We start from the raw sequence: 18,549 nt of genomic DNA, 5'->3' as shown, positions 1-18,549 counted from the left end.
GTTATGCCTGAGACATTTGAAATTAGACTGGGCAAAACACTGTAGGGAAAAATCCTGCACTGGCAGGGAGGTAGACTGGGCAATCCAATCTTCTGTTCCCATCTTGAGTGTTGATTAGTGTAAATAATAATAAAGCATCTTCACTCCACTTCCAGTGAACAGTTTGGAGATCATTAACAATGATGTTGATTGTGATTTGCTGGGAGAGCCATCATTTGCAGAATCAGAAGAATAATCCTTGATCTGCTCACAGAGAAAGGTGCTAATTGATTTGAGTATCTGAATAGGGCCATGATGTATGCAGCAGTCTGGCAATAACCAAAGGAAAGGCTCTGTTCCTAAATGTAAGGCTGTAGGCCGATTTCTGGAAAGAGAAACTGCCTTTCTTTAGTTTATTGTTCAAGCTATCACATCAGATTACACATACTGTGCTGTTAGAGAATACAATGTAATAAATAGGTCAGTGGTTCTCAACCAGGGGTCCATGCACCCCTGGGGTACGCAGAGGTCTTCCAAAGGTTCATCAACTCATCTAGATATTTGCTTAGTTTTACAACAGACTACTTAAAAAGCACCGGTAAAGTCAGTACAAAGTAGGTTTTCACACAATGACTTGTTTATACTGCTCTGTGTACTATACACTGAAATTTCAGTACAATATTTGTATTCCAGTGGATGTATTTGATAATTGTATGGTAAAAATGAGAAAGTCAGCAATTTTTTTTCAGTAATAGCATGCCGTGACACTTTTTTGTGTTTTTGTCTGATTTTGTAAGGAAGCACTTGTTAAGTGAGCTGTAACTTGGGGGTACACAAGACAAATCAGACTCCTGAAAGAGGTACAGTTGTCTGGAAATGTTGAGAGTCACTGGTCTACATTGTACACTTCAGTCAGGAAATGGGAGCTTCAGTGCTCTGTCTCATTTCAGAACCCAAACTAGTGTTACTTCTACATTTGCTTGGTATCCCTTTGTCTTTGAAAGTTACCAGATATTTTTTTTTCTTCCAGGTAGAACAATACCACATTCCTGGGCTTTTTACTACCATTTTCTAATGGGGAAGGGCACAGGGAGGAGAATGTCCTTGAACTAAAATAAGGAAATGGCTATTTTTTATAATAGGTACAGTATCAGATGTCTTTGTCTGAGTTAAAATATGACTTGTTGTGTAGTTAAAATATAACTTGTAACCTGCCGTGGCACTTATTTTATATAGACACATCCTCTTTGTGGGGGCAGTATGGGAAGTTAGATCTGATTGTACAGATGTGGCATTGCCAGTTTCTATACACCCTCTATATCTGTCTGGCTGTCAACTCCCATTGTCTTGCTTATTGCTCATTTTGTTTTTCTGTATGTGTGCTTAGTCTTCTCTCTCTTTGTTTCCTGTCTCCTAAAAAAGAAAGTCTTTGACCTTCTACAAAACATCAATTTTGTTGACTGTTACTCTTTGACCGTAAAATGATGTGTCTGTTTCCTCCCTGAATGCTTTCCTAGGGCACAGTTTTGCCCTGATCTATAAGCTAATCATTATTTCTGGAACAAAAGTGCATCTTGGGGGATGGCAGGCAAGTCTTCTGAATGCTGAGTGATCTTACAGATTTGTTGCCCAATTCTCAGTTTCCCTTCTTAATCTCTCGCCAGCACTTTTGTCTAAACAATGAACTGCTTAAGCTGGGAATGTAACATCTAAAATATATGAATCCAGGAGCTTCAAAACCAGAATCAAGTAACTTTTTTAAAGATCTCTATTCATGAGTGGAAATGAGGTTTCCCGTCATGTGATCTAAAAGCAAAAGTTTCTCTATGGATGTAATATGAGGTGTCAGTTATCTGGACATATGTCCCTACACTTAGGTCATTCAGGAAATTCTAGGCATCAGAGTGGCTCAGCAATCTGTTTTGTCATGTAATGCTCGCTATAGACACCTGGGGTCCAATCCTGGACCCAGCTTTTGTCAGTGGGAGTTCAGTCAGGCCAGAATTTCACCTCTGATCAGCTGTGAATCATACTGTGTGTTTTTGTGCTTCAAAGCTCTTTTAAATATTATTTGAAGATTTCAGGAAAGCTGCTGAGTCCTGTGGAGACTTAGGTCACCTTGAAGTGTATATATGCAAAACCTAAAAGCAACTCCTCTGAGCAGTCCCTGGAAACCTCTCCCTATTAAGTGTAAAGGGGGAGATGGTGGTAGCTGGTGACCAAAATAAGTGGTGGGGCTTCATGTAGCAGAGACCCCTCCACTGCTTTCTTCCCTACCACCTCCATACATCAGACCTTCCCCCCTTCCCGAAGGGGGGACCACATTTTCCAAACTGAAATATGGACAGTGGGAGAATGGGTGTCACAGGAGACCATGTAGGTGACAGGTGAAGGATGTTGTTGGGGAGGTGGGAAAGAAAGAGAGGCCCCTTTCAGAATAAAAAATGGAGAAGCACTCTATTAAGGAGCAATGTGACCCCCTCCCTGTTCTCTCCCCTTCCTGACCTTTTTCTTTTTTCGCTCTCCTTTCTTGGTCTTCTGCCCCTCGGATCTTAGTCTCTCTTCCCCTACTGCTTTAACACTTTCTCTCTCCCCCCTTCGTTTCTTCACACTCAACCTTACCAAGCCAGCCCATCCCTCTGCAAGTTCAGTCCCTCATCCCCAAATTCCTTTGACCAACCGCTCACTGCCCTGAAACTTCCTTCTGCTTGATAGCTCTCCCTCCTATTGGATTCCCCCCAGAGTCTGAATCCCTTCATTTCCCTTAACTAAAAAATTAGCCCTCAAACCCTTCCTGCTTTCTCCTGAGCTCAGGCTTAGAATCCTCCTTGACTCAGAGACTTGCCTGGTACCATCAGGCTGAGCGAGAACCAATTCCCCCAGCATAAGACCACCTTTCTTTATTCTGACCCCTTCTTACCTGACCCCTTCTTACCTATCTCATAGAGCTGGAAGGGACCCTGAAAGGTCATTGAGTCCAGCCTCCTGCCTACACGAGCAGGACCAAGTACTGATTTTTGCCCCAGATCCCTAAGTGATCCCCTCAAGGATTGAACTCACAACCCTGGGTTTAGCAGGCCAATGCTTAAACCACTGAGCTATCCCTCCCCCCTTCTGCCCTTGCTTGACTTCTAGAAGCAGGAGCACAGACCCCGTACCCTGTCTCTGGAGGGGCTAATCTGAATTGGCCCCTAAGAAGTCTCTAATCTCTGTTTTATACACAATCCCTCTGCTTACTGCCCAAATACTTCAGCCCGCCCAGGAGTCCCCCAGTGGCAGCAGGTGGTGATGCAAGCTAGAACAGTCTGATTGTGTGGCTGACTGCTGGGATTTGCTCTACCAGCCCCTAATAATTCAGCTTCTCTGCGGGGAGAGGCAGGAGTGAATATGAACATTGCAATTTCCTCATTTTCCTCACCTCCCTCCCTCCCTCCTTCCCTCCCCCCAATATCTTCAGCCCAGGTGGCTTGCTTCTCCTGTCCTGGGATTTTCCGCGCCGAGAGCGCCCATCACTTAAAAGGTTTTTGGAGTAACTTGAGAGTGAATCCTTTAGTGAGAAAACTGGTGCTGCCTTCCTTTCTATCCACTGAATCCTCGGGTGTCTGTCCCGGTCCTTTCAGGACACTCATTGAGGAGCAGTGGCAGAAGAAATAGTCCTGCTTCTGCCAGATGAATGAGCCTGGGAAGGATGAGGCACCCCACAATCCCATTGTGCTGGCCCCTGACTGATGCATGATGTATGGTAGTGGCCATCTGGCACTGCTCGAAGATCCCAGTGAATGGGCTGGCTGGCTAGAAGACATGTCAGAGGAGAGGGACTGGGTGACAGCAGGACACATGGAAGCCCCTTTAAAGCTAAGAGATAGGGATGTCTGGGTTAGTGGACTGGCAAGATGGGGTTTAAATGACCAGGGCTTAGCTTGATGCTTCTAACAAAACTTGAAGTCCATACCTGTTTCCCTTTTGTTCACAGCTGTATTGGTGGTTTGGACCCAGTGTTCTGTGTTGGCTTACATGCTTTAATTTGGCCAGCATCTTGGCCTGATCTTTAATGCTGTTTAGGTGCTTACTTCAGCTTGATGTCAATGGGAGGGGGGTGCTGAAGTAACATTAAAGAACTGGCTCATAATCTAGTGCTGATGGAGTTTAGAGCGTCATTGATTCTCACACAAACTCTGTTGGTAAGAGATTAAACAAAGGCGAAGATTTTTTTTTTTTAATGTATGTATGTACAAGTGAAGTCATGCTGGTGTTGGTTTTATAATAAGGTGTTAATTTCTTTTGATAAGTGCAGAAGATAACATTGCTGTGAGGCAGATTGGACTAAAGTGCCTGTAATAGTTAAGGTATTGCTCTGATATCTTCCAGGCACTGTGCTTCATTTTGGTTCCCTTGCCATGCTACTGTGTGTTGCTTCCATGATTGACTAACTTTATTGTTTTCTATTGCTGATTACCACAAACTGAGAAGCAAGCAGATGCCTGTCTTTTGGCAAATAAAGATCTTCCAAAGACACGTTTTTAGGCAGGTGTGCCTTTCTTATAAAGCTCCCACAGCACACCCATCCCTTCCCTCACTGCCAAGTTGGCAGAGACATACAATCTCTCTCAAAACAAGACCTTCAAAGAAATCCTTTGAATTAACACCATTAATGTTCAAATAGATTGTTGTTCCCTTAGCATGCCTAAGAAGGGTTAAACCCCTTCCTGATTAAAATGAAGGACATGGAATGCTGCCAATCATTTAAATGTCAGATTTGAAAAGCAGCTGGAGTTTAGCTGTTCTTAGCAAACAGTACAGTGCACAGGGGAGGGAGAGATTATTATAATTGTGCCACACTGTGCCATTCACACCACTGTCATTACGCTTGGGTCAGCATTTTCCTTGTAAATTCCCACTCTTGTGGGGGAGGGCAGTATAGAATTTGGACACACGTATACACACACACACACACACACACACACAAAGCTGAATTTGAAATTATGTGGTCATTTCTTTTAATAAAGTGTGAAAATGAGTGAACAGTGACTGGATGAAATTTTGTGCTTTTCGTTTATAGCATGCGATTTTGCAGATGACAAGCCCACATTATCAGCAAATCAGAAAACCACCGGTGCTTGGTTTTCCTCGGATATGTAGAATCTTTTTGCTTCTTAGGACTTATCTGCAACAAGGACTTGTTTGCACCAGTATACTTACACCAATGTAACTGCACTGGTGCAAGTCATTTTTTATACCAGTGCACTGCAGCTATACCAGGGCTTTGCATTGGTGCAGCTGCATTAGTGTAGACAAACCAGTGCCAACCACCCGACCCCTAAACCACCCACCAAAAAACCCCACAGTAAACAAACCTGCAGATTACTGACCCAGGATGGAGTCTAGTGGGTGATGGTAACCAATGAGGTGGGAAGAATGCCACAGCAGATATTTTTGGTTTAGGTTTAGGACTGAAGACAGCATAGATTATTTGATCAAGGCAAGATCCTCAAACGAGGAATACAAACAAATACAAGCTGACAGAAAACAGACAGTGATGTGTCTGTAGTCCCAGCTGTATGTGCACAGATGTCAACTCTCCTTATTAGCCCTGACAAATAAAGGGTTTGGGGTTGTGCTTTGAAACTTGGCTCTTTGATTGGTTCAAAAATCTGAAGTGTTAATTAGCAAACTGTGTATTAAGTAACAGTTGCTAATCAAGTATCCGTATTATAGCAAGGTTTTGTGCTGATTAAGAAATTGTAGAAGATTTAAATGCCTATGGGGTTCTTGGCGCTTTTTAATTAAGTGAAGCTATAATGTTGCACGTAACAGAAATCCATGATGATGTACATTTTTGTTCTCCACTGTTGCAATAAACCTCTCTTTAATGTTACTGTGTCACAAAAGCTATTTATTTAATGAGTTTATAAACTGTGACTAAAATTTGGAGCTACGCAGGTAAACCAGACACACCACCTTGAAAATAACAGGTTTAAAAATTTGAGAGATTAGCAGCTATGATAATGAACGTATTTGTTACTCTCCATGGAATAGATGTTTGGACACGGGGGACAGGGAAGAAACCCGACAGTAATTCACATTCACCCCTAAAGTTTCGATTTAGCTGCATGGCTGCTGTTAAAATATTTTAAAGGTAGCAGAGCTATATATTAGACATGGTAAAAGGTATGAGGAATGGTTATCCCTAACTATGTCCCCCACTTTCTGGGGGGTTCAGGAGGGGGAAGAAAGGTAATGCAAACCACCCCTCTTGGAGCTCAGAGGACTTTCTCTCTCTTTTCCTCCCCCTTCCCATCTTTTATTTCCCTCCTGTAGGGTTCTTGTGTCTTAGAACCCATCCTGTCTGTCCCAGGAAGACTGGCCAAATTGCATTTATTCCAGCTCTTCGGTTTGCAGAGGTATTGTGCAAACCTTTTTGGTGTGGTTTCCACTAGAAACCAGAAGTTGATCCAGGGTCACTCAGGAGTTGGCTCCAGGTTCATGAATCTCAGCAAATCTGGCATGACTTTAGGATTTGTAGCAAAACCTAAAGATGGGTGAGATTTGGGTTGCAGCATGAAACATTCACTTAGATCTTCTTTTAACAGCACTTACAGAATATCCACAGGATGTCACAGTAGGTGCTGCTTCTTCTGTTAGAGGCTGGGGAAGGTGCATTTGTAGAACTTCCAGCGTTTGCTAATCCAGAAGAGTGAGGCACCTCTGGTGGAATCTGCCTCTAGTTCAGACTCCCGTATGGTAGCCTGTTGTGCTAAGAGCTAACTGCTGAGCCAGGCACCTTATGCATATTTCATTGTTAAAGGAACAGCTAATACTTTCTTTAAAGAGGTGACGTTTTAATGAGATGGCATGGAAGTGAGGCTTTGACCTGGATATAATATACCTTTTTTTTTTTTTTGCTCAATTCTCCCCTCCCGCCCCCCAATGAAATGAGGTTAAAGTTTGAATGGAAACTTAACATGTAGTTTAAGACCCACTGTGTTTCTAATAGCGCTAAACCCATTGATGAAGTGAACATTGTGCTAGTAAGAAAGAGCAGCATTAACACATGAAGGCTTGTACCAAATGCAGGATCAAAAAGGGGTGTTGTAATGTAACTCCCCAAGTGGCCTCTGCCTTCCTACACGTGGCATTTTTAATTTTGTTTTTAAAAGTAGCAGTCTTTCCCCTTAAGCAGCTTGAGTCCTGCCTAATGTACCATGTACACTGTGCTGGAGTGTGGGAGGACTAGGGAGCATGAAGAACTCCACTTCTCTCTGGTGTATTGAGTGCAAGTGACACTCTGTGCTTAAAACCTGTGATCTGCAACCTCCTTTTATATTTTTGTCTACCTTCTGTTTCCTATCATACCTGGTCTTAAAAACCTAGCAGCTTCTGAGAAGACTGACCAATCCCACTTGCAGTCCCTGACTTCAACAGGAGCACATGCCTGTTTTTTTAATTATCCAGTTGGCATAATGTCCACTTTATATTTCTCCTCCAGTTAACTTGTTCAGACTGCAAACACCCATTGATAAAAACATTGTAAAATGTACTGTGATCATTGTTCTTATCAGGTCTGACTATAACACTTTCTGCTGTTATTATTTGGACATGACTTTTGCTACATTTCCTTTGAATTAAACATTTAAACTGTATGGTACTTTTGAGAGCATTTGTATTAATATGCCTATGGCTCTACCAAGCTACTTTTTAATCATTTTCTTTGTATTTGCTGGAATCTATAGATTAGGGGTCGGCAACCTTTCAGAAGCGGTGTGCCGAGTCTTCATTTTTTCACTCTAATTTAAGGTTTCGCGTGCCAGTGATACATTTAAATGTTTTTAGAAGGTCTCTTTCTATAAGTCTATAATATATAACTAAACTATTGTTGTATGTAAAGTAAACAAGGTTTTTAAAAATGTTTAAGAAGCTCCATTTAAAATTAAATTAAAATGCAGAGCCCCCCAGACCGGTGGCCAGGACCTGGGCAGTGTGAGTGCCACTGAAAATCAGCTTGCGTGCCACTTTCGGCACACGTGCCATAGGTTGCCTACCCTTGCTATCGTATGTGGGTTCTCTGTAGATTTTTACTTAGTGCCTTTACAATAAGTGGAACATCCTGTTCTTGTAGAATGTCCATTTCAGTTATTTCATGGGCTCACTTTTGTGGGATGCAAGATAGACTGATGTGTGTTCATAAATAAAGGCACATGAATAAATATTTATTTACTAAACATTTATGAATAATGCTCCCTGCAAAATTTAAAGGAAAATAGTTGAACAAATTTCCTAGATCAGTGGTAAAACAGTTTGTGCACACAGAGTTTTTTCAGTATTATTTTTGGTATTAATTTCTATTCATGCATTACGTTTACATAATATCTATATGGAGTATTGGGGGGAGGGAATGTGGTAAGAAAACAGTGGTGAAGACACTTGATTTGTTTGAATCCTATAGCACAAGAAAAGGAAACAATGAACAGAATGTAAAGAAAACACAGGCGCTCACAAATAGTGTATGTCACAGGTATAGTAGCCTGAATAGCTAAATGGGATTAGCAACGGATCCATGAGTTAGTTATAGCTAGAAATACCCCGAATACATTTATAACAGGGGATGATCACCTTGAGCTATAGATAAATCAAGCACTGTGCAGTATATATAAAATCTAAACTGCCATGCTGACTGCTGTGAACCTGGAGGAGCACAGGCCATTGCTGTACAGTGTGTCATTTGCTTGCCAGTCTTCACCCCAGAGATGGCTTCATTTCTGAGGTCTTTATATTGTGTATATATTTTGTATACATATACATGTGTGTAATTAAAGATGGTGTCGGAATGTATACACACAAGAGAGCCAAAATAAGGTTGCGCAGGAACCCATAAACCTGGGTTTTCCTAACTTTGGAGTGCTTGACTTTGCCACCAAAATACCATTTGTGTGTGTGTGTGTGTGTGTGTGTGTGTGTGTGTGTGTGTGTGTGTGTACACATAAAATAAAACGTGGCTAGATCTTCACCTCTGTCTGAGGTGAGATTTGTACCAGTAAGGACGGGAAGGGTGGGGCAAACGTGACTCCCTAATATGCAAGTACAGTATCTAAATATCTACCTACTACAGCTGGAAATCCATTTTGGAGACTTTGTGGGGGAAAGTGCTATTAAGAACAAAACCAAAAACTGTAAAAATTCAGAAATGTTCCTCCAACCTCTGGAGAAAGGGGGGAGAAGTGGCCAGAATCTCCTCAACCACCTATCGACACAATCCATGGGCTTAGCAGCCCATCTCTCACCTTTGGGATAAAACCCTTCTGCTTGCAGGTAGTATAGTTAGTCCTGTCGCTCAAGCCGTCTGTGCTGCAGCAGTGCTGAAGGTTCACGCATCAAGCCTGCCTCATCATGCATGGTGTGAAATGATTTTTATAGAGGCACATGGCAGAATTTGTTTTTACCTTTTTCCACTTAAAAAAATAGAAACACTAATCTGTATTTACCACCTCATCAGCTTTTGGAAACTTATGACAAGGCCTGCTGCACTGAGCCAGGTAGAATGGTCTTCTGAGTTTTCATGCTGATTTTTAATGCAATGGCTAGGAGATTATGTATGTATTTATTTATTTATTTCTAGCTGCTGTACAATGATGATAAAAAAAATGCACAGTCCCTTGCAATCTCTTTATGTACTCTCCACTAGCGATGCTGAGAAAGTGGGAAAGGCTGAAGACTTGAGAATGAGAACATTACTGGTTATGTCCCAAAAATATTTTTATTACATGAAATACCAAATATAGAACTGGAATTTTTTTTTCCAGGATATTAATCTGCTATGGCAACTGGGGCAATCTGAAAGTGAGAGAGCAAACTTAGAAGAGTGACATGTGAGGTATGCTCGGAGCGTTTACCACAGTGGGAGAACTGAATCTGACCTAAAAATAAAGAAGCAGATCCTGCCCTAATGAGCCTACAATGTTGATGTGACAAAATGTGGATTCACATGCGCTTCATCTGCAATACCAGCCATATCTAACAGTGGTCAAGACAGCTCAATCAACACAAAGAACAAAGATTGAATTCTTGCTGTCCCATTAAATGACTTCCATATTTTGGACGATGCTTTTTGGGGGATGTCAGCTCTAAGATCCCTTGCCCAGACTTTCAATCCTAGGCATCTTATCGTGGGTTTGTTTTAATGTGTGGGTGTATGGAACTAGTTTAAGTAAATTGTTGTGTTGTGTTTCAAAGATTACCTGCCTTTAGGGTAGTGGTATTTTTGCTAATTAGGATTCTCAGGGAGCTACACAGTGCATATATTTATAAACTTGCCTGCTAGGTAGACTGAATTAGTTACATCCTGATACCCCTGGGAGTGACAGAAATCTGATTTTTTTTTTTATACCTTCTAGGTCACTGATTTTGTTAACTCCTTTTTGTGCTTTCATCAACCAAAAATGGATGTAACGCCAATCGTGATTAGAGGGCTGAGCCATACTCTGGGTTTTGTTGTTGTTGCATTTTTTTTGTCTGCTATTACATTGCACTTACATTGCGTATACCCCTATAATTTGTTTAGATAACCCTACATTAAAATGTGTGCTAGTATGAGAATGTATTCAGGTGTTCAATTCATGAAAACTAGTTGTATACCCCATTTGCTATTACGGGGTTATGCACAAATGCAAATGTTTTTAACTAAATTACTCAGAGGAATCTTGTGAAATGCTAATAAGGGACTTAAGGTCTGTAACAGGAAATACTAAATTCAAAGCAAGGCCACTATGTGTGTAAACGCATTTACCAGTTTGTTGTCTAAAGAAGAAGCTGTAAGTACTGATTCAAAGGAAAATCCTTCATCTCTGGACTGTTTGGATTCTAACAGGGTAAAATAATTGAACGAGAAGACAGATTCCCAGAGTTACTCTGAGTAGCCCTGAAAGACTTTTGGGAAATTGGCAGATTATTACATCTCTATCATTTTGGACTTACAAACTTTGACTCACTTGTTATATTTTACCTGCTTTAACCTGTTCTTGCCTCGCACCTAGTGGGGCTCAGTGGGAGCACTGGCTGCTGGTGCCTTTCCCAGGCACGTCCCTTCAGCCTGACTCCAAGTCTGGCAGAAATCTGAGGGAGGTATGAGACCCACGTGCCTGTCCCTACCACCACTCCTCCCCCCCATGCATCACCTATGCTTCCTTCCCATAACTGGTTCCCAAGTCAGTTACCTCTTCCAGGCTTTACCTGTCTGGAGCTCTGACTTCCAAACGCCGCTGGTGCCAGGGTCGTCTTCCTGCCTGAGCAGGATACTCCCAGCCTTCTAAGCAGAGGCAATTCCCCTGGTCTCAGGCCCTTTCCTGCAGCATATTCCCTGCACAGCTCTTCACACTCTGCAGTCTCTGCCACAGCTTCGTGAGCTTCTCCCCTCTTCCCCTTCTTGTGTTTTAGGGCAAAGCAGACTCAGTTCCTGAGTCTATCGCTGCCAAACACAGGGCACCATAGATAATTCAAAAACCTGAAGTCTTTCATCTTTCCCAGTAGTCTTAAAGAATTGCAATATTGCTTTTTTTCCTTTTTAAATAGGGCCCCGTTTTCCTAATGCTCTTAGTATGTGTTGCAGCAAAAACTTTGATATTTTAAGGCCTCTAAGTTTTTATATAAATGCCCCCCACGTACTCTTTGCACTCCCCTAGGAGACAATCAGTTGTTCTGCCCCCTTCCTGCTGCGCTTTATAGAGGAATCAGCTGCCTTTCATCAGGCCCGATCAGAGTGGTTTAATGTGGCACAGATGGCTCCCACAGTCATCAGGGTTGGCTGACCCCAGGCCTCCAGCTGTTAAGTGGCAAGCCACCCTGTTTCATCAACCCATCCCAGCTGGATATTGTTATAATTTCAAATGATCTATTTCCTACCTTGTTTTAAGTATAAACCTATACTTAACAGCTCCAGGCTGGCCTGATTTACCTCATCTTAACTATTAATCTACCAAAGCTTGCTTTCTTTGTGTCCAGTGCTGTCGTGCAGGAGGGTTGTATTTTGGAAGGATGACATGTAAGAAACTGAGTTGAAGCTGACCAATAGGTGAATTTGAAGTTAATCTGTAAAATAACTGCTCTTGTATACCTTTGGATTCTATTCTTGACATTATCAAAGCCCTAGGAGCCCTAGTCAGACCCACTGAGTATATGTCTTCACTATAGAGTTAGCTCAGGCTCCTGTGTGTTGCCCCAGCCCCCTTTCGATCCACACACAAAACCATCTCAGCCAAATTTAGTGGTGTTTCAGTCCAGTTTAGCTGGCCCAGCTGGCTGTAAGCTAAACCCTGGGTGCTACTTTCACTCAGGTTGGTAATCACTTTCTTTGCAGGAAGGGTACAGAGTAAATCACTTGAGAACTGGAACTGATGGTCCTGCAATATCTTCCCACAATTCCACCCATGTGCCCGCAAGGACAGACAGTTCTCCCTCAATTCACTAGGAAAGAATCATAGAGCAGCTTAGCTTACTGTGTCCCAAAGAACCAAGGGAGATTTCCCCAGAAGTCCTAGCCACACATATGGGTGAGCACGGCACCAATGATGACACGGTAACTGGGATATGGCTTTGCAGTGACTCATACCCAGATAATCTGAGTGCTCAGACCCAGGTGTCTATCACCCAAGTTAACTCTGCAGTGAAGACATACCCTAAGAGAAACCGAAAAGAGATTCACCTGTTTGCAAACTTCGGAATTACATTTTCTCTCTGCTTCTAATCCCATTGATTTCAGTAGGGCCATAATTTCACGCTCGCTGTGTGGCTGTTTTCCTTTAAATTAGAGAGGTTATTCCCGAGTGTTTAGTGCTATTTGTCTCCCACATAAAGGAAAATAGAAGTAAAAGTCTATTTGAATTTAATATTTTTCCAGTTTATTTTGTATTCAGATAGAGAAATTGGTGTCAGTGATGGGGAATAGGCCTCTAGATTTCACCAAGTAAAACAATTGTAGCCTGGCATAAAATGGATAATGTGGAATTGGCCTGCCTAGTTTGTTGCCAAGAAAATGTCTACTGTTTCTAATAGCTCTAACTAATCTCTGTGCTGTAAGATGGGGATCCTTGCAACAACTCATTGGGGGAAATTAAGAGGAAGAAATTGCACTGACAAATATTCTAACAGGAGGGTTGATACACAAGTCAGAGAAAAGCTCTGTGTGCTTTTGAATGAACAGATCCATTTTAGGATATATTCAATTTGATGAATATCCTCTGCTGTGTAGAATGAGATAGGAATATTCTCTGCTACGCAAAACATTTCTTAGTTTAGTAGGAGAGGGAACTCTAGCATGCTGATAGGCACTTAACACTAGATTGTCTTCTGTAGTGCCAGCAATCATTTGCCACAGCCATTAATTGTGTGAACGTGTGCAGTGTAATTTCCTTTGGGATGGAGGCCAGTGGATTCACTACATGCACTTGGTGGATATAATACAGTGTTTTATATATGGAACGGGGGAAATGAACAGCAGACCCCAGATTTACAAGCCTTGGCAGTTGGGCAACTGTATGAGACAGCCAGGGACCTAGCTATAACCTCTGCAACTAGCAACATATAGAGCTGCTTGGTGTAAATGTGATAGGAACAAACGGAATGTACAGTCCGTAGACAGCCAATAAATCAGGGTTATATATCTTTCTTCTGTGCTCAGGAAGGAAGCAAGCTATTTTAAAATCTGGGCTTCTTGTACATATCCACAGACAATGCTCTTTCTTGTGAAGAACAGGACAGGAAAAGATTTTAAAATGATTTCTTAGTCCTGCTTATATCTGCTGCTCTGTCTGAATCTCCTTAAAATGCTCTCTGCCCCAATCTTAAATAACCACTCCAATGCTTTCTCCAGGCCCTCCTGTTTGCAAAGTTTAGGTCATCCAACCAAGGAACAGAAGCAGTGCTGTGTGACTAAGGTGACCAGTCAAACACTGTGAATGCTATTAGTGGGCCTCATGAACAATCCATAAAGTTTGCTGAAATTTTGTTCATGTGGATGATTCACCGAACCATTGCAAATAGCATGTTAGCTTAAAAAAATTATAGCCTGTCACAGAAAAACTCACACAGCAAAAGAAACTAAATTTGTCCAATTACTAACTGTGAATGTGAAGTCCACCTCTACTCCACACACACACAACTTGGTTTAAACTCCTGTGAGAGGTGGGGTAATTAGAGTACTGAAGAGGAGAGTAACCTTGTTTTTCAAATAAAATGAACACACCTCGGAGTATCTTATTTTGAGACTAGCTTGATGGTGGGGGAGAGTTGTTCACTCACATGAGGGGTACCATTGACTTCAGTGGGACTTCACATGGGTAAAGGTTACAAGAACAGGCTCGTAATTAGATATAAAACTCGGAGATGAATCTGACCTAGAGATGAGTCTGACCCAGGAGAACTTTTATGATTTTAGATTTTTAATTGCTTGAATTATTTGGCTGCAGATTCTTCTTTCCTGCTGGGATCTGGCACTTGAGCAGGGGAGGGAGTTCTGACATGCTTTCATGCCTGCCTATAACTTTTGGCTCTTTAGAATACTATATTTTAAATGCCCCTCTGCTTCACAACGGCTCAGGTGTGTGTCTGTTCTAACCAGTACCCCTTTGTAAAATGGGGGGAAATATTACCTGCAAAAGTGTTGTGAAGGTTGATTCATTAATGTTTGCAAAGTGCTTTTAGAATCTCTTACGAAAGGCATTACAAAAGCACAAAATATTAACTGGGCTACTTGCAACTTTAGATTCAAAACTATGCAGATTTGCCTGGTTTGGGGGTTTTCAGTACAAGCTATGAATTTTACTCAGTTAAGGTTTGTTAGACATTTCATGAATCTGTCGGTTGAGCCCAAGCCCAAATTTCAATTTTGCACCAAAACCATGAACTTAGAGAAAAATGCATATGAATCAAAAGGGGGGGTGGGAAAAGGATCCCGCAAACCTCTGAGACTCAAAATCTCTGATTCCTTCACTGCTGTAGTTAAAGTACAAATTATCTCTTGAAACTTCATCCTATGGAAGCCATTTGTGGCTCTGTTGTAGAGCTGTGATGCATGCCCTGGAATACGGGATGCAATGACCTCTCATTTGCATTGTTGATTGCTAAATCCGACACTAAAATGCAATCAGCTAAAACAGGCTATTTTAATTTAGCCTCCCACTGTGCTAGGGATACTGTTTTCTTGTCTGCTAAACGTAAATAGACTAGTTTACACAGTTGAATCTCTACCTGAGGTGGGAGGGAGCTCGTATTCACTTTATTGGGTTTGTAGTTCCAGGTAACTCAACTCCACGTATGTCCTGAAAACACAACAGAGTCTGCTCCTGGCATCCCTCCTGCAATACATCCATTTTCTTTGTGTTGTGTCTTTCGGTAAATGCCTATTTGACATCTGTGCTATGCATCTCGATTGAAGAGGCTGCTGATTTGCACACACTGTTTTGATGAATTTGCAAGCAGTGTTGATCTGGTTTCCAACAACCAGTAGTATAACATTATGCTAAGAGAATCCAAAGTAGCTCTCTTTACTAGTTTTCTTTGGAAAAGAATAAGGCACTTTTATTGTATTTTGGCTAGGCTGCTGGATTGAGGATAGCAGAAACAAGATGCAATAGCCTAAATTGTTGAATTAATAATAGACAACCCCTCTCCTTTTATTTTTAGCTTTTTCGTAATTGTTTGAAAAGCTATTATCTTCACTCTTATCAAGTGTACAGCTGCAAAATACTTGGCTGCTCTTTTATGGCTGAATTTTTTTTAAACATTTTTTCCTCTGAAAATATTTTTGCTAACATTTAAAGTATATTTTTCACTGTTATAGTTCAGTGTAGCTTAAAGGAAAAAATATTGTGTGGGGGGAAAAAAAAAATCTGGCGAAGTACAGCAAGGCATCCGAACAAATGGAATTTGTGCTAGCTCAACATTTATTTAAGTGTCTGCATATATGTCATGTGACTATAACTTGGGTCATTATATTGGTTTTTGTACTTGTATATCCCGAAGTGCTTTCCAGGGATGAGTTGGATGGTTGTGGTGACTGTGTACGAAGACATAGGATTTGCTCAGCAATGTCTTGTACAATTTTGGGCTATTACCGAGAGAGGGAATATTGGCCAACTCACCAGGCTGTCCTAGTCTTCCTGATTGACATATTGGCTTTCATCAGAGCTGTGCAGATCTTCAGTTCCATGTCTCATCCAAAGGATGCACCTCTCCTAATTCTAACCATGCAGTATCCCCAAATTACGGCACTGCATTGTCAGCACTGGGGATGGGCTAAAGTTCTGGTGGGGGCATAAGCAATGAGGCCCAGTATTCAAATGTGGGTTGCCTAAAGCTAAACACCACAATCTGTATTTACCCTCTTAAAAAGCCCTTTTAATTTACATGCGTAAAGATGGATTGAGGTGAGTAACATTAGAGACCCAAGCATGAAGATTTTGCCCTGTTGCTTACAGCCTGTGAGTGAGAGTTCTTCTGTTAGGGCTTGTCTACACTACCCACCGGAACAGCGGGCAGCGATCGATCCAGTGGGGGGTTGATTTATTGCATCTAGTATAGATGCAATAAATCGTCCACTGAGCGCTCTCCCGTTGACTCCGGCACTCCACCAGAACGAGGAGCGTAAGTGGAGTCAACAGGAGAGCATCAGCTGTCGACTTACCACAGTGAAGACACCGCAGTAAGTAGATCTAAGTACGTCGACTTCAGCTATGCTGTTCACATAGCTGAAGTTGTATATCTTAGATCGCCCCTGCGCGGTAGTGTAGACAAGCCCATAGTGTTGCTTTCTCTGTTAAGTTACTTCACATGAGGGAGAGGTAGTCCCCCGTAACATAAGGAAGTATGCCATCGTTAATTATTGTGTAAAGTACTTAATTCCCTGAGGCTTCAGCTCAGAATGAAAAAAAAAATAGGTTCAGGTTAATCTAATTAAATAACGAGGATGTGTGCATAGTTTAATTTAAAGTTGAAGTATTGTTGTTCATATAGTGATAGCTTTAGATAGTTAATATCGACACACATTTTTGGTGCTTCTTTCGCAGCTCAATCAGAATGTGGAGACCCAGAGAGCCCGCTTGCGAGATGACATCAAGGAATATAAATTCAGAGAAGCTCGTTTGCTGCAAGACTACACTGAACTCGAGGAGGAGAACATCTGCCTTCAGAAACAAGTGTCTGTCCTCAAGCAAAACCAGGCAAGTATGGAAATCATCAGCATGGCTCCAGGCTGCTCCTGTGTGTTCATCATGCTAAAACCTGCCTCTGTGCCCATTAGCACATGTGCAGCCACATCTCCCCCCCCTCAAAAGGTCACTTCTGGCTTTCTGTCCACTACAAAATCAATCCTCTTGTCCTGAAAGTTCTTCATGACAGTACCTTCATCTCTTCTCTGCCTATACCCTCACTTGGTCATTCCTTTCTTGTAGTTCTTTGTTGGTCTTCTCTAAGTCCTTCCACTCCCTCCTTTCCTCTGTTGGAGGCTGATCCCCTGCTACATCAGCTATTAGGAGTTGTCTTCTTGCAGCACTGATTCTTCATCCCCTTTTAAAATATGTCAGCCAGTCTCACCTGTAATTAATATATATTTTTGGACATTTCTTCATGTTGGTGCTTGCTACTTCTATTGCTCTCCTAATGTTCTGTCTTCTCTGACTCCCCATTGTAATATTTTAAACACTGCTATAATTGCTCTGCATTGTCAGACACTTGTGTGATGCACATGCTGCAAAACGAAGTAATATTTTATTGTACAGTTCTGATCATCTGCAGGTTCTCAGGAAAGGTAATTACGTATTTGTAATGAGTTTAGAATTTTCTTGTGTTACTATTTCCGACAGTAGTTAGATCGGAATTGTTTGTATTGTGTCTCTCGGCTGTATACAGATGAAATAGTTATCTACTGATGTCTAATCATTCTCTCTCCCCCTCCCCCCAGATCCTGTCAATTTAATTTTATAAACCCGCATACCGAATCGTAGTTTGGGAGGCTTCAGAAAATACTGCAATGTTGCTGAGTTAAGAAGCACTTGTGGGGGGGGGGGCGGAAATGTAGCTGTGCTTGCCTTAGAATATAGAAAATATGAAATTAAAACTTACTGGGATTTGTTTTTAACCTTCATTTTAATTTCTTCCTCCTCCCCTCCCCCCAAGGGACTGTTCAGCAGAAGGTACTTTCACAACTAGTTGTTGTGAGGTGTTACGTGCACCTCCAAACCAGTCAAGGTGAAATTCATCCTGGGGTGCAGAGGGGTCTGCACAAGCTCTCTGGGGTGGACTGGCCATACAACTGGGCCTCCACACCACCTGTGTGCTTAGACGAGAACTCCATGTCAGCCCCAAATAGGCCAGCATGTAGGGGGAGTTGAGGGCGGGCCAGGACTATGTGGCCCGAACATCACACATTGAGGAGACACCGTTTGGTTGAGGCAAATGAATTCCAACTACTACAAAGCATTCTTACTTATGAGTTTCCCCCTCACTGAATACATTGGTCCAGATTTTCAGCTGAGGAACTGGCTTATTTGTACACACTGCATTTGCAGCCATAGTAGGGCCTCAAGA

The 18,549-nt window shown here is 41.9% G+C and overlaps 1 protein-coding gene across 2 annotated transcripts in view; it reads left to right on the top strand.

The window, feature by feature from the left end:
- The window catches only part of BICD2 (BICD cargo adaptor 2), a 148,374-nt gene that overhangs the window by 101,886 nt on the left and 27,939 nt on the right, over window positions 1-18,549 (top strand). For both annotated transcript variants that reach the window (XM_039481446.1, XM_039481445.1), the window contains exon 3: window positions 17,031-17,183. In XM_039481446.1, the coding sequence (XP_039337380.1) occupies window positions 17,031-17,183 (153 nt within the window). The remainder of the gene's footprint in view (window positions 1-17,030; window positions 17,184-18,549) is intronic.

The sequence above is a fragment of the Mauremys reevesii genome, linkage group 7 (assembly GCF_016161935.1).
Source record: "Mauremys reevesii isolate NIE-2019 linkage group 7, ASM1616193v1, whole genome shotgun sequence".
In the NCBI taxonomy this organism is placed as follows: Eukaryota; Metazoa; Chordata; order Testudines; family Geoemydidae; genus Mauremys; species Mauremys reevesii.
Note: the sequence above shows the minus strand (reverse complement) of the source record. Positions and strands in the feature narration are given on the sequence as shown.